Source organism: Ostrea edulis, chromosome 1 (genome assembly GCF_947568905.1).
Source record: "Ostrea edulis chromosome 1, xbOstEdul1.1, whole genome shotgun sequence".
NCBI lineage: Eukaryota > Metazoa > Mollusca > Bivalvia > Ostreida > Ostreidae > Ostrea > Ostrea edulis.
Genome location: NC_079164.1, coordinates 36,336,053 through 36,351,005, shown reverse-complemented (window position 1 = coordinate 36,351,005; position 14,953 = coordinate 36,336,053). Strand labels below are relative to the sequence as shown.

The 14,953-nt window shown below is 34.7% G+C and overlaps 2 protein-coding genes across 2 annotated transcripts; one reads left to right on the top strand and one right to left on the bottom strand.

Annotated features, from left to right (window-relative positions):
* The first annotated feature begins 2,150 nt into the window (after positions 1–2,150).
* Positions 2,151–6,858, top strand: LOC130047609 (uncharacterized). Its single transcript, XM_056142955.1, has 4 exons — positions 2,151–2,192; positions 4,063–4,110; positions 5,246–5,451; positions 6,278–6,858. Exons 1-4 carry the CDS (start codon positions 2,151–2,153, stop codon positions 6,612–6,614), a joined length of 633 nt encoding a protein of 210 aa, XP_055998930.1. The 3' UTR covers positions 6,615–6,858.
* Positions 6,859–6,991: 133 nt separating this feature from the next.
* On the bottom strand, positions 6,992–14,156 carry LOC125669802 (putative nuclease HARBI1). Its single transcript, XM_056147304.1, has 3 exons — positions 14,101–14,156; positions 12,987–13,212; positions 6,992–10,222 (listed from the first exon to the last, which is right to left on the bottom strand). The coding sequence occupies exons 1-3, from the start codon at positions 14,145–14,147 to the stop codon at positions 9,335–9,337; spliced, it is 1,161 nt and encodes a 386-aa protein (XP_056003279.1). The 5' UTR covers positions 14,148–14,156; the 3' UTR covers positions 6,992–9,334.
* Between the last annotated feature and the right edge of the window lie 797 nt (positions 14,157–14,953).

Below are 14,953 nucleotides of genomic sequence, written 5' to 3'. Positions count from 1 at the left end.
TTTTGTATTGCTTATAGGAGTTATGAGATTCCTAAACGTTCTTTAGAATTTTTTAGAATCCACATTTGATTAACACCACTTCTGGCATATATAGTCGCACAGTAAGTTTTAATTTTCTCCTTCACAGCTGTTAACATTTTCATGAGGAGCAAAGATAGGGGCTTGGTAGAGCACTTACTGGATCCAGCAATGTATCTTTGTTTGTAAGGGTTTTTATGTAATTTAGGGATCCAGTATTGGTACGGTAACTCATATTCATTCGACCCATTGACTGGAATATTAAATGTGTCTAAAACTGAAGCATGGTTTTGAAGAATTTCATCTTTTGAAAGAGCAGTTGGAGTATAAGTATGATTACCAAAAGTGGAATTAATGCCAAGTTCGTTTAAAATACAGTTGTGATATGAGCCTTACAAACAAAGACAATGTTGTTACTAGCTTTGTCAGCTGGAACCAAAACATTTTCCTCATGTAACCTATCTAATTCTTTTATCACTTCTGGTTTACTAAACACAGAAGGACAGATGGTACGCACTTTTGTTTTCATGTGTCTAATTCGGGATATTAATATCCCTCTTATGCTTTTAACCCATTCTGACAATGTATCAAGTTCTTCTTTTTCAAATTTAGCCCATCGTCTGGCATAATCTTCGACAGAAGTCATAATAGAGATGAAGTTCTGTCGCCAATTAAACCTTTAAGAATAAGTGATTTGAGGTCCTCGTTTCATGTTATCCCGCGTCCATTTAGGAAAACGAAAAGATACTTAATGTACAAATAAATGTCCCATGTGATTTTGTCGCACAATGACGCGACGTCAATGTGCACAATCTACGTCTAGCTAAACGTGAAATGTTGCTATTATTTTTTTTAAATGATCTAAATTAAAATGATTTTTAAAAACAGTATACAAGGTATCTAAGCTATAGCATGTGTATCTCATAGATATGTTTTACTCTGGAACATGTAATTGGCTTTATCAAATGACAATTATACAGACAATATTTTGTTGCATGTACTACTGTATGTATGCATATAAAAATTCAGCATTGAACATTTGAATATTTATTAATCGTAATCAGAAACAGGGTGCAAATTTACATATATGGCGGAAAGGGTCACATGCAAATTTTTGTGGGGAACTGGTGAGGCGGCCATTCCTATCCTGGTTTCCCAATTTTCCTCTTTACCATAAGTATATAATGAACTTTGAATATTGTTGCGGTCGAAGAATTTTTGCGACCGGTAAGGGAATATGTATTGCCATGCAATACTCTCAGAATGCTTGTTTTTTCTTCATTCAATTGAAAGTTGAAACAACACTGATCAGTTTCATACAATTTGAAAGCTGAAAAACTTTCATTATAAACCACTGGGTGCTGACATTATAAGAACTTGCTGTTTCACAATGCAAAATTCTACAAACACTTTTTAGAACTATAGAATGCAACTACAATCAAGAAAAATTATAATTCAGAAAGAAACATTTATTACACAAATCATTGCATTATATAGTATTTGCGCAAAATAATCCATGTATCATTTTGTTTGGTTTTCAGTCGGGTCTCCTTTTCAAAATTTGCATGGTATCAAGTATGTTCTCCACAATGTTTAGATATATAAATCGGCAAAGTTTCAAAATAATACAGCCTATCTTATTTTCATGAAACAGTAGAAACAAAGTGATAACAAAGTCAATATCACACTTCCAGTTATCCCTGCAGTTCCATTCCCAGAACCTGATCCGCTCCCTCCGGAACCACTTCCTCCAGAACTACTTCCTCCTGTACCAGCTCCTGATGCACTTCCTGAAGTACCTCCAGCACAAAGTCCTGTGAAGCAATAAATAAACTATCTAGCGTTAATAAAAAAAAAACATGGTACTGAAGCTCATTAGCTCATGAACTTCCCTTATGAATGGAAGGTGAAGAAAAGAATAATGATCAATGTCATAACTCCTATAAGCAATACAAAATAGAGAGTTGGGCAAACATGGACCCCTGGACACACCAAAGGTGGGATCAGGTGCCTAGGAGGAGTAAGCATTCCCTGTCGACCGGTCACATCCACCGTGAGCCCTATATCCTAATCAGGTAAACGGAGTAATCCGTAGTCAAAATCAGAGTACCAAGAATGGCCTAATAATCGGCATGAAACATGGATCCTTGGATATACTAGAGGTGGAATCGGAGGTATGTTCAGTAGAGCGAGTGCTCGCTAACCGTGTCATACCTGGCGCGCACCTGTCAACTGAACGGAGGCGAGCGCTCGTTTTTTATCCAATATGGCGGACAATTTGAGTTTATAGCTTCTATGAAATTTACAATTGTAGATTTTTAAAGTTTTACCTTTTACAATGATTTCCCGGAATGTACAATCGATAGTGGTTCTGATTTTAGATGCTTTGTGTATACGACAACCAAAAAACTAAAGAAGAGCAGTTCAGGTATGATTGAGTACAATCGTGAGAAAAGACTTCGACAATTGGGCCCTTTTTTGTCTCTGTAAATTGAAAATAAATACAGTGTTACAATAAAGTGGTTCCCTTGTCGCATGTCATTATCGTCTGCTATTCAAACCATGGAAAAGTATTGTAAAGAGACGTTATTTCAATGCTCGGAGTGCGAAAGCCTGTTCTATTCTTTGTCAGAATGCCAGGGTCACACCTGTCCTGGGAGTAACTCTCAGAGACAGACCCTGGTTGTGCCAGATTCAGGAGAAAACACTAGGTAAGTATACATGTTATCATTTTGTGATACTTTATCAGACGACTTGAATGCACTGAAACATTGAACAGTTGAACAGAGTTCAAGATATTCCAACTGTTTACTATATAATATATTAATGTGCATAGAACCCCCTCACTCCTTTCGGGTTAATACCATTACCTTTAATTTGATTGATTTACATTTCATCCTATAGTAAAGATACGACAGAGACAGGTAGATGTAACACTGATGCCATCAGTGATGGAGATCTAGGTAAGATGGTCCATTTTTCATCAAACCTGCAAGTTTCATTCAGTAATAAATACACAGTTCAAATGTCTTTGTCAGTGATACAGATACAGATAGATAATATTGCCAAATAATTGGCCCCTATCATATGGGCATAAACATACTGTATAAACCTAAAGGTATCGAGGGATGATGCATAAATCATTTAGTCATAAATATCATTGTATCTATATCTATTTGCATACACATTTTAATCATAAAAATACTCGTACCAAAAGTTGGGGTTCAAGAATATTCAAACATTTGTAAGAAAGAGATTGAAAATATTGATGTATATGTAATACCTGTACATAATATGTAGACTCTGTACTGGACATGAACTAGTCACAATATAAGTTTATGAATTTGAAAACAAGACACAAGAATTCTTGGATTTTCCCTATTAACCATATACATTTTTCCAAGTCTTGTAGACAACTGAAATTAGAACATTCTTCATTTATTGCCTTTAACATTTCTGACTAGTCTTTCAAAATGAAACTTAATATCATTCACATACACTATGAATGTGCATATGAAGGTAATATTTCAATTTGAACATGTAGAAGTGTCATGTAAACTCTTTTATATATATATATATGATTATAGAATAGAATAGAATATGATTTATTTCCAAATTAGGACCCTCTCGGGCATACAGCATACATGATTGTTAACATTTCAATGTGCAATGACGATAAAAAGAAAAGACGAAACAAGAGTAAAATATGCACTATTAGTATGAGCAATGTTCATACATGAGACATTTTGAACATGATAATACTTATTTGTATTGTATGTAAGTACCACCACGTATCCTAATGCAAAACAGTCAGAAATACACACAGAAAAAATAAAATAAAAAAATATATACATGTACATAACAACACTACATGTAATCATAGTAAAGGTAGTACAAGTACATATGATTAATACTCCACTGTAATGCAAAAGATACCACGGGACGGTATGATTATATGTGTGTAGATGGATGCATGTGTGTGTATACATGTATATAATATAATGCACACATTTTACATGTAAATTATTTTGGAAAACATTTTAGGTGTACCAGATGTTGATGAGGCTCATGGGCAATCAGAAAAGCAAGGAGGTAACATACATATCTTTAAAAGCTACATTGCACTTGTATGATATTGAATAATTTATCTCATTAACAATGATACTGTATACAGTTTCCATTTAAATTATGTTGAATTCTATAAATATTGCTAGGAGTATCAAATGTGGTTAGAAATTACCTGGTGAATTACTGAATTATTAACATTTCTTCTCCAGGGACATCAGAACTTGTACCACTATTCCGGGGAAATGTCTGTTGTGGATGTCTTACTAATATTATGATTTTTATTTTCTCCCAAATGTGTATGCTTTTCCCTTTGTAACAGGAAGGGAGAAAATGCAATGGATCAGACTGGTACTCGATCCCGGGCCCCCTGAATCACTTGCCCGGTGCCTCACCAACTGAACCATTTGGTCACTGGATATCAAACCTAGTTAACTGCTACACTTTCATTATGTTTATAACGTAATCCTAATCCCTTGTATGTTGCTAATTGTCTGATGTGAGGATCTGTGGATTCAAATCCCACCACTACTTCTGAATATGATCCAGAGTAGTGATGATTATAGGAAGATCCCTGTTGTCTTGCTAACACATACATGTAACCATGATAATGCCTTTGAGGCTTTGACAAATTAAATCCGAATTACTTTTCACTGAATGAATGAATTGGTATTGCTTCCCAAATGTTTTAGCATTGACCTATATTAATTGAAAAAATATCATATTCTTGTTCAGTTTCCTTTTTCCCTGTTATGCTTTGTATGTTGTCCTGGTCTAACTAATTTCCTCCTACTATACATATTTCCTCCAATATGCCCTTATGTGTTGCTAACTTTCTTGAATGTAGATCTGTGGGTTCGAGTCCCACCACTGCTTATCTAAATCTGAAGTAGTGTATTGTGGAAGATCTCCATAAACTTTTTAACCAATGACTTCCTGCATGCCTTCTTAATATTGGGAATCGTGGCTATTTAATGTTGCTAAAACATTTTTTGTTGTCTCGTTTGATTTTCTGTATTTGATATTCGAATGAATATATAAGTAATTCACTATTATTTAAATCAATCTTAATTTATTTTTCATAGAATGTAACTTGGAAAAATACTAATAATATTGCCTTGCAGGTTAAGATGACAGCAACATTGATTTTGAATATTAAAAGTGTAGAATATTTCTGTTAGAGCAAAAATGGTGTCACGAGGCTGTGCTCCTTCTAATCGACCAGAAGTCGGAGTTATCAAACATTTTCAACTCCAGCACAATTACACAAAAACAGGCCTGGAGGAGAATGTCTGAGGAGATGTGTAAGAAGGGCTACATATTCACTGGAGAAGAATGCAGTAGGAAATTTCGATCCCTGAAAATGAGGTTAGCGTGAATATCTAAGTAACTAGAAATTTATTGAGAGGACTTCATATTACATTTTTAAAACACTACTCAGCATTGATCACTGTTTCTTTAGTTCTCTGTTATCTAGTTATGTCTCCCACCTTTCAGGGGGAGACATATTGTTTTTGCACTATCGGTCGGTCTGTCTGTAACTTCGGTCTGTCTGTCACAAATTCTGGTGAACTTTTCTTATCCAATATGGTTTATAAGATAAATTTGAAACTTTGTAGATTGCTTCATTGCCAAGTGTAGATGTGCATATTGTTGACATGTGAGGATCCAATTATTTTCCTAAAATTATTATAGAAGATGTGAAAAAGCTTTTGTACACAGTCTCCTACATGGCTTATCTGATAGCCTTCAAATTTTGTACAATACTTCATTATCATTTAATGATGTTCACGTTGTTTTTACTCAGGGATCTAATAATTTCCTACAATTTACAGTGGATCAAGGAGGAGTGTCAATAGCTTTTTTCATGTACAAGTGTATGTTTCACTTTCCTACTGGTACTTCAGCATTTATAACAGTCATTATTTTTGTATCATATAGAAAAATGGCATTGGTCATGTTGATGTTAAATCTTTTCTCCATCTTTTTCCTTGATGCACAAGTGCAGTTCATAGTGTCTATATTCCTGCTCTAACTTTATCCTCCATACCATGCAATACATTGAAGGGAGGAAAGTGTAATCTGGAGCACTTTCAATATGGGGAGCTGGGGAGACATTTGTTTTAAACAAAAACAAATTAAATTTGTATAAAGAATTGTTCTGTTGTCTAGAGAACTTATGGTTTTATATTAGGTATAAAATTATCATGGAGAGAAATTCTAAGACTGGCAACAGTCGCCAGTCTTGGCAGTACTTCAGTGAAATGGAGAATCTTCTTCTTGGTGACCCTGCAGTACAACCAGTGGCTGCAGCCTCCAGCTTACCAATAACATCAGCACCAACTCCAACTCCATCCTCTCCTAAGAAAAGGAAAACCAACAGTTCGAGAGAACCCAAATGGGTAGGAAGTTTCAGGGCAGAGCTTCGGGCTATGCACGAGGAGAGGATGGAGTTGGAGAAGGCGAAGCTAAGTCTGGAGGAGAGGAGGGTCCAGGCTTTGGAACGTCTGGCCAATGCCTCAGACCAATAGGTAATTAAAATATACCCCATGTAAATGTAATCAGTTGTAGCTTAATAAAACACTACCTGTCACTAAGATATATATATAACAGTTATACCTTAGTCTTGTCAATTATATATGGATACCCTTACCAAAATATACATGTAAGCCCTCTGGCACACAGTTGCAGCACATTTGCAGGAAGTTTGCCGCAACTAGTTGCAGCGCATTTGCCACAAGTATACTTTTCGTATGCAAATTTTTCCTCTGGCACACAGTTTGCAGCACAGTCTTGCTGCATACTTCTGGTGCACAGTTTGCCGAATTTTTGCGGCACACTTCTGGCACTGTCTGCTCGAAATTAATTTAAGGTGTCCTATATAAACTGTAGTTACAAAAACACAATAACAATTCAATTAATATAATTTCAAGAACAATGACATAGCAAGTAATCTTTAACATACCAGTATTAAAAAAAAAAACTAAAAAAAATGATTCAAGAACAGAAATGACCAGGTTGGTGTAAAATATGTAATCTATCATAGGAACAGCAGTAGAAAACATACTGGAAAATGACAAATTTAATAAATGTAGAATTTTTCCAAGAAAACACCAGAAGCATTTTTAAAATGTCACATGTATATATCTTCAATGTTTTTATAACATCTATAATGTACAGTTCTGAAAAATGTTAAGTAAAAGCTGTAAGACGAGTTCCTTACACATAGTACATGTACCATGCTTAAAAAAAATGACGAAGTTCAACTTCATCATGCACATGTAAATTTTTCAAAGAATGCCTGCCTGATCACTTCCAAAAAGAAACATGCACATTTGCAATGCTTCCATAACAGTTGTACAAGGTTTGAAGGAGATCAAATAAATGCTGTAAGAGGAGTTGATAACAAAAATAGGTACCGTCTACGTGTATTCAGAAATGCTTAAAACAAATACAAAGTTCAACTAAACAATTTTTTGAAAACTGTCAGATTATTTTCAAGAAGACATTCGTACATCTTTAAATCAATGTGTTCACAACAACTGTACAAAGTTTGAGGAATGTCAAGTTAGAGGTGTACAAGGAGTAGATCACCCAAAATATGTACTCTCTATTGAAGAAATGCCTAAAAATGACCAAGTTCAACTACATGTAAATTTAAAAAAATGTCTAATCACTTTTCAAAAAGACACATGCACATCTTCAATATGTCTATATAACAACTATACAAAGTTTGAGGAATGTCAAGTTAGAGGTGCAAGAGGATTTGATTACACAAAATAGGTACCGTCTATTCAAGAAATGCTTTAAAAAATGACTAAGTTCAACTACATGTAAATAACTACACTTAGTTTGCAGAGCATCTGATTGATGTTGTGAACCATAGGCATACAGCCAAATTTGATTAAATAACATTTGTACAAACTTCAATACTATATAATAATGCTTTAATATTAAATTTGATAGTTTGTTCACTAATACTTCTCCCGTGAAGATAGTGAAAGAAATTATTCTACATATTGACCCCATCCTGACTCCAGGGTCATTATTTGATCATTAATGTAATCTATGATTCTTTAGGAAAATTTCAAAATCTTCCAACCCTATAAATATATGCCTCCCTTTGCAAGGGGGTCTGATCCATGAAATTAACAATCTTGAAAGCACTTCATCCAATAATGCTTTGAGCCAAGTGTAATTGAAATTGGTTCTGTGGTTCTTAATAAACACTAGGCCCATGGGCCACATCGCTCACCTGAGTCAACTTGGTCCATATCAGAAGACTTTCCATATATATTTGCATGTAAAACCGTAGTCCCTATTATGGCCCCAACCTACCCCTGGAGGCCATGGTTTTTGCAAACTTGAATCTACACTATGTCAGAAAGCTTCCATGTAAATGTGAACTTCTTTGACCCGATGGTTCTTGAGAAGAAGATTTTTCAAGATTTTTCCTATATATTTGTATGTAAAATTTTGATCCCCTATTGTGGCCCCATCCAACCCCCAGGGGCCATGATTTTAACAATTTAGAATCTGCACTACCTAATAAAGCTTGTATATAAATTTCATCTTTTCTGGCCCAGTGGTTCTTGAGAAGATTTTTTAATGATCCTACTTTATTTTTACCTTTTCTTGATTATCTCCCCTTGGAAGGTGACCTGGCCCTTTATTTTAACAATTTAGAATTCCCTTTACCTAAGAATGCTTTGTGCCAACTTGGTTGAAATTGGCCCAGTGGTTTTGAGAAGAAGTAAAAAATGTTAAAAGTTTACAGACGGAGGGATGCCAGACTACGGGTGATCAGAAAAGCTCACTTGAACTTTCAGGTGAGCTAAAAAGGGGTATTTGCAAAATGTTTACAGATGGACCCCATACCAGAACTGATCATTTTTTTTTTTGCAGGGTGAGGTCTATAAGTTAAGATTGGTCAATGTTCCTTAAACAAACACATTTTAAGCATAAATATATTCCTTAATAGACCATTTATTCATTTATGTTATAGCCAAAATTACTTCCATTAAATACAATTTCAATTTCTTATTGAATGAACTATGAGAATTGTTTCTTATATATACATATTTTATATTTTCAGAATTTAAGAAAAAATTCAGACACCAGGCCAGACCATTGTCTCATTAAAGTCCATGTACATACCATTAATAAATTAACATAGAATGCTGATAATAGCACTTGTCTCACTTATAAAGAACCACAAAATGGCATGTTGACAGTTTTTTAAAGCATAAATTCATAATAGAAGGGCCATAATGTCTCTTCGTTTCTCTGCCCCTGAAACTATATCTTGCACATCATTCTCGCTCTGCACACTCACACTTGTATCTTCCATATCAACTTCACTTTCATCCAGACCTTCATGCATTAAAATGAAATTGTGCAACGCACAGCAAGTAATTATGATGCTGGGGATATCCTCTACATTCCTCATGTCAAGAAACTTCAGCTTCCTGAACTTACCCTTAAGAAGACCAAACGTTCTCTCAATGTCCACTCTTGTGGAGCTGTGAGAATTATTGAATCGTTTCTCCTCAAGGGTAAGGTGACCATTGTCTCTGTAAGGAGTCAGCAAGTTTGTTGACATGGGGTATGCAGAGTCTCCCAACAGATGAAAATTGGCTTGTAAATTCTGCACAACTTCAAAAAGTGGACTATTTCTGTATACCCTGGCATCATGAACTGATCCAGGATATGCGCAAAATACATCTAGAAATTTTAATTGGGAGTCACAAACTCCTTGCAGCTGCATAGCTGGAAAGCCTTTCCTACATATATAGGAATCCCTATGTTCAGAGGGACCACTGATTGGTACATAGGTACCATCAATGGCACCCACCACATTAGGGAACCCAGCCCTCTGAGAAAATTTCTCTGATATTTCTTTTAACTTTTCTTCTGTTGTTGGCCATGAAATAAGGTTTTGCAAAAAAATGTGATCCTTAAACATGTTGCTAAATTGACTCAACAGAAAATGTAAAGTTCCTTTGCTGATACCAAAGCGGTCTGCAAAACCTCGGAAGGTCTCCATATTGCCAAGATACCATATGCAGGCAAGGGTCCTTTTCTCCAAGGAGACACTTTTCATTGACCCAAATTTGGGCCCAATGAAATCAATAAGTTCCTGTAATTACAAAGAATAAAGTATAATCTCTTTGGTTTAAGCAATAGGACTGTTACAATATGTTACAGGTTTAAAAAAATGGACAGGAAATTTGCTCTTGCTTTTCAAGAAAAAGCCATTTATAAAAAGCATAAATGCAATGCTAAACTTAAAGATAAAAAAATGAAAGCAGTTGAGTTATTTTCTCTATTAAACTATTTATACTATATTTTTGTATTGTACAGGTGTGTGTGTGTATATATATATATATATATATATATATATATATATATACTATATTTTTGGATTGTACAGGTGTATATATATATATATATATATATATATATATATATATATATATATATATATATGAGAAAAAGCCATTTTTAAAAAGCATAAATGCAATGCTAAACTTAAAGATAAAAAAATGAAAGCAGTTGAGTTATTTTCTCTATTAAACTATTTATACTATATTTTTGGATTGTACAGGTGTATATATATATATATATATATATATATATATATATATATATATATATAATACATGTACATGTGACAGAATTCACAAGAAATACATGTAACATTACTTGACAATCACATACACATTTGTGAAATAGGAATTGTTAGCAAGACAATGAGGATATCCCTATAGTACTCACTACTTTAGATAATAAGGTAATATATATAAGTAGTGGTGGGATTTGAACCCACATATCCTCATAGAAGACAGTTAGCAATACACAAAGGGATTTGAATTAAGATATTGGGATAGGAAAATAAAGATGTGGTTGGAAATATATAGGATGCAAATTCTACTATTTAAAGATACACAAGTGTGTAAACATAATTCCATGCATTACATTATCTACATGAAAACACAACTGTACATCTTGTAGACTTGCACAAAGAGTAAATTCCATGAACTACTTGGAACTGTGATTTACTGCATGCAGTAGCTATTAAAGATTTACATTGTAAATTACTGAACTCACCTGTCCCCTGGACTAAAGCCTCAAAATTGGTTTATTATTCAGATTCTTATAGCAGATAGTTGAAATATCTGACATTTAAGATTGACATAACATCATACAATAATACAATAAGGATTTGGGATAGGAAATAGGAAAGTGTAAGTAAAATTATGAACATATAGGACTGCCTTCTTCCTTACCATAATGATAAAATTCATAAAAATATATACGTTTAGTTTATTGGGTAAATGCTCTAGGTTTTTTAACCTTGAGCATAATAAAATTCATTTCTTTGCTTTAACACAAAATATTTCATCTGTAGATACAAAAGTAATCATACTTGTATAACGAATTCTTATAGAGCTACAAATGCATTAGCTTAAATATTAAGTTAAATCTTGTGTTGTATGTAAATTCATTTTTAACCCTCCAAAAATTATTTTCAAGGTCATGGAGTTACTTGACCTTGATGATACTAGTTTGTAGGTCCTATCATCCTCTTTATCATTTCTACAGATCCCAGGTCACTATCTGTCTAAGTTCTAAAGCTATACCAGTGTTTATGTTCATGGTTAGACAGTCTGATCAAAGTCAACCTTCACCAATGTTTTTATACTTCACGCAACAATCAAAATATAAAACAGCTACTCAAGGTTTCATTTTAATGGAGTCCCTTAAACTTGATACTGGCTTGTAGGCCCTGTCATTCTATTCTCACTTCCTAAGACCCCAGGACTCTATCACACTTGTCAATATATACAATGTACCTTAATCCCCTTCAAAAATCTCTGCACAACTAGATATAATGAGTTATCATGTCCTTGTGTATCTAATAATTTGATGAACAGGTTCCAGAGAACAACTGCATACATTTTTTGGCACGGAAAAGAAGCAGATGAATACTGGATGCCTTCATAAGACAATACCAGCACACAAGTGTTTGTCTTTAAATATACTCTCGGTTGTACTTTTGTAACTAGCAAGAAGCTACAATAGTTATTACATAACATACCCTATACTATAATGTATTCCTACTGCACATATCTTGAGATGCATTGAATATTCTGAATGGCAAAGTGCGAAAGCCTGTTCTATTCTTTGTCAGGGCCCAGATTTATCCCATCCAAAAACATTTTTAAGTATTCAAATATCTTTACAATGATTGAGATTCCAACCCTTGAAGTAAATGCACAATGCACTGAGCACAAGAGTTTTGTTCCTGGTTTTTTTCAACCTATTTGCCCCTCAAGGTGAAAAACAAAATTCAGAAAATTTATTGCACATCTAGAGGACACCATCAATCATTTCTCAAAAGATGAATTGGTACGGCAGAAAAATGTTTTACTGTGTACATCAATTGAAATAATTGTACCATTAATTCAATTGAAGAGAGCAATAATTCAATTATTCTGTGCATTAATTGAAGTGATGCACACATCAACTAAATGATTGCTCTCTTCAACTGAGTAGTAGCAATTCAATTGTTGATATCATCAATTTATTTGAAGAGAGGAGCAATTCAATTATATGTGCACCAATTCAGCAGAAAAATCAATGCTATCAGTTCAATTGATGTGTACAATAATTCAGAGTTGAAGATATCATTATTCATTTGAAGAGACCTTTAATTGAATTGGCATGTGCATCACATGAATTGATGAGATCTTTTAAAAAAAATAAAGATATCTTCACTTATTTCAGTTTGTTAACTTGGCGCGCCAAAGGTATAATTCACAAAAAGCAGAACAATAATAAGAACCGAGCAAAAACAATAAGTCTCTAAAACTTCATTTGGGAGACTTAAAAAAGGTTACGTTTAAGGAGGTCCGAGTCATCCGGAAATGGCTCCGAAACATTGGGTCACTGTAAGTTGGGACCGTCATTTCTACATAATCAGGAATCCTTCCTGTCTCCTGCTTTGCTGCCCTATCTACTACTGCCATGCTCAGGAAATCCTCACCCATCTGCAGGTAGTCAGTTTGGGAATTACAAGTGTCTCCTTCCAAGAGTTCATCCAACAGAATTTGCTTAATAACAGATCTAAAAGATAGATATTAACATTTAATTTTAATAGATTGCTTTATCCACAATCATGATGACTGATTAATAGGTGGGGTGGAGGCACACTTCTAAGTGATCTACAAAACATCTTCACCAATGAAGTTTCCTACATAATCCCAAGCTGTTGGAGCCATTCTTAGAATCATAGATTTGTTACAGTGTGTAGGGCTCATAAATGTTATATTTGTCTCCTTTGTAGAGAGCGTCAAGTAAGCAGACCCATTGCAATTGATCCAACTACTAATGTTAGTATTCATGTGTACTGCATATACGGTTTACACTCAATGGATCATCATATATTCAAAATAGACTTTTACATTTTTTTTTCACTCTACAAACACCCACAGGTGCTCGAGTATTAATGCATTAATAGTGAACATAGGCCTACATGATTCATATAAATCACAAGTTATTATTATATATGCAGGTGTCCCCCACCTTTATGCATTGTAGTAGTTTGGGAACACCTTGGTAGCTCAGTGGTTAGAGCATCTGATTAGCAATGCAGGGGTCCTGGGTTCAATATCTTTCTAGCCACAAATTTTATCCTCTAATATTACATTTGGTACCAGAGATCACCCCTGGACTTCAAGTGAAAGTCCTGCCAGGGGTGAAACAACTCCGAAGGTGCAGGGAGCAATGTTGTAGCTAGGGCTACACGGAACCTGGTCATGTCGTTCTGGATAGCTCAGTGGTTAAATCGCCTGACTACTAAGTAATGCTGGGGTCCCAGCTCATCTCTCCTAATACTAAGACACGTCATCCAGCATAGTTGGTTGTATATTTGATATAAAAGGAAAATTCTGTCCATCCCTTCTTCTTTAGTGTCGTCTATGTGTTATATATCAGAATAGTGAGTAATCTTACTTGGAAGTAGTGGATCTCAAGCTGGATCGTTCGTTGAAGGAAGCCATTTCAATGATGAAAGCAGACGATTAAAAGATTTGACAGACAAACCACTTATTTGTAACTATGATTTCTGAAGTGTTACACAGAGACAAAAAGTGGTAAAATTTGTCATTTCTTCATTTATTTCTATCTTTGTAGCAAATTATCAACAACCGTACCTTCTTTAAAGTCCTTGACCTTTTTCAAACAAAAATAAAGTTAAAACCTATTCAAATGGGACATTCCGGAATAAAGAAGAGCTATTAGCGGGCAGCTTTCGTCAAAAATCAAATGGCAAATTTACTGATCAACACATTGGACGCCATATTGGATTACATAGCGAACTACATCGGGAGCAGGTTCGCGAGCGACCGCGAGCACTTTGGCGAACTCTACCGTTCAGAAGCGAGCGACCGCGAACAATCGCGAGCGCTCGCTCTACTGAACAGCCCTCCGGTGTCTAGGAAAAGTAAACATCCCCTGTCAACGGGTCACACCATGTTTCTCATAGATATTCAATAAATGGTAAGTATGAGTTTCAATTTACACATGATAAATGTCAGCAACTGCTTGTCCGTATTAGTGAGGACCAGAAAACATTCGTTCGTCAGCGAAACATGTTTTTTTTTTTACTTCCCGTCGTGTCAAATTGCTGTTCTATTCAACAATTTGCTATATTTGTGAAAATATGGGACTGTTGGGTGTAATAAATGTATTTGTAAAACACTAATACCTCCGTATTGCAACAACGGTAACCTCACAACGAATACACATATGACATATGAAAGCCCTATCACAAACCATTCAAAAGTTATGTTTAAGTGAGTTTTTC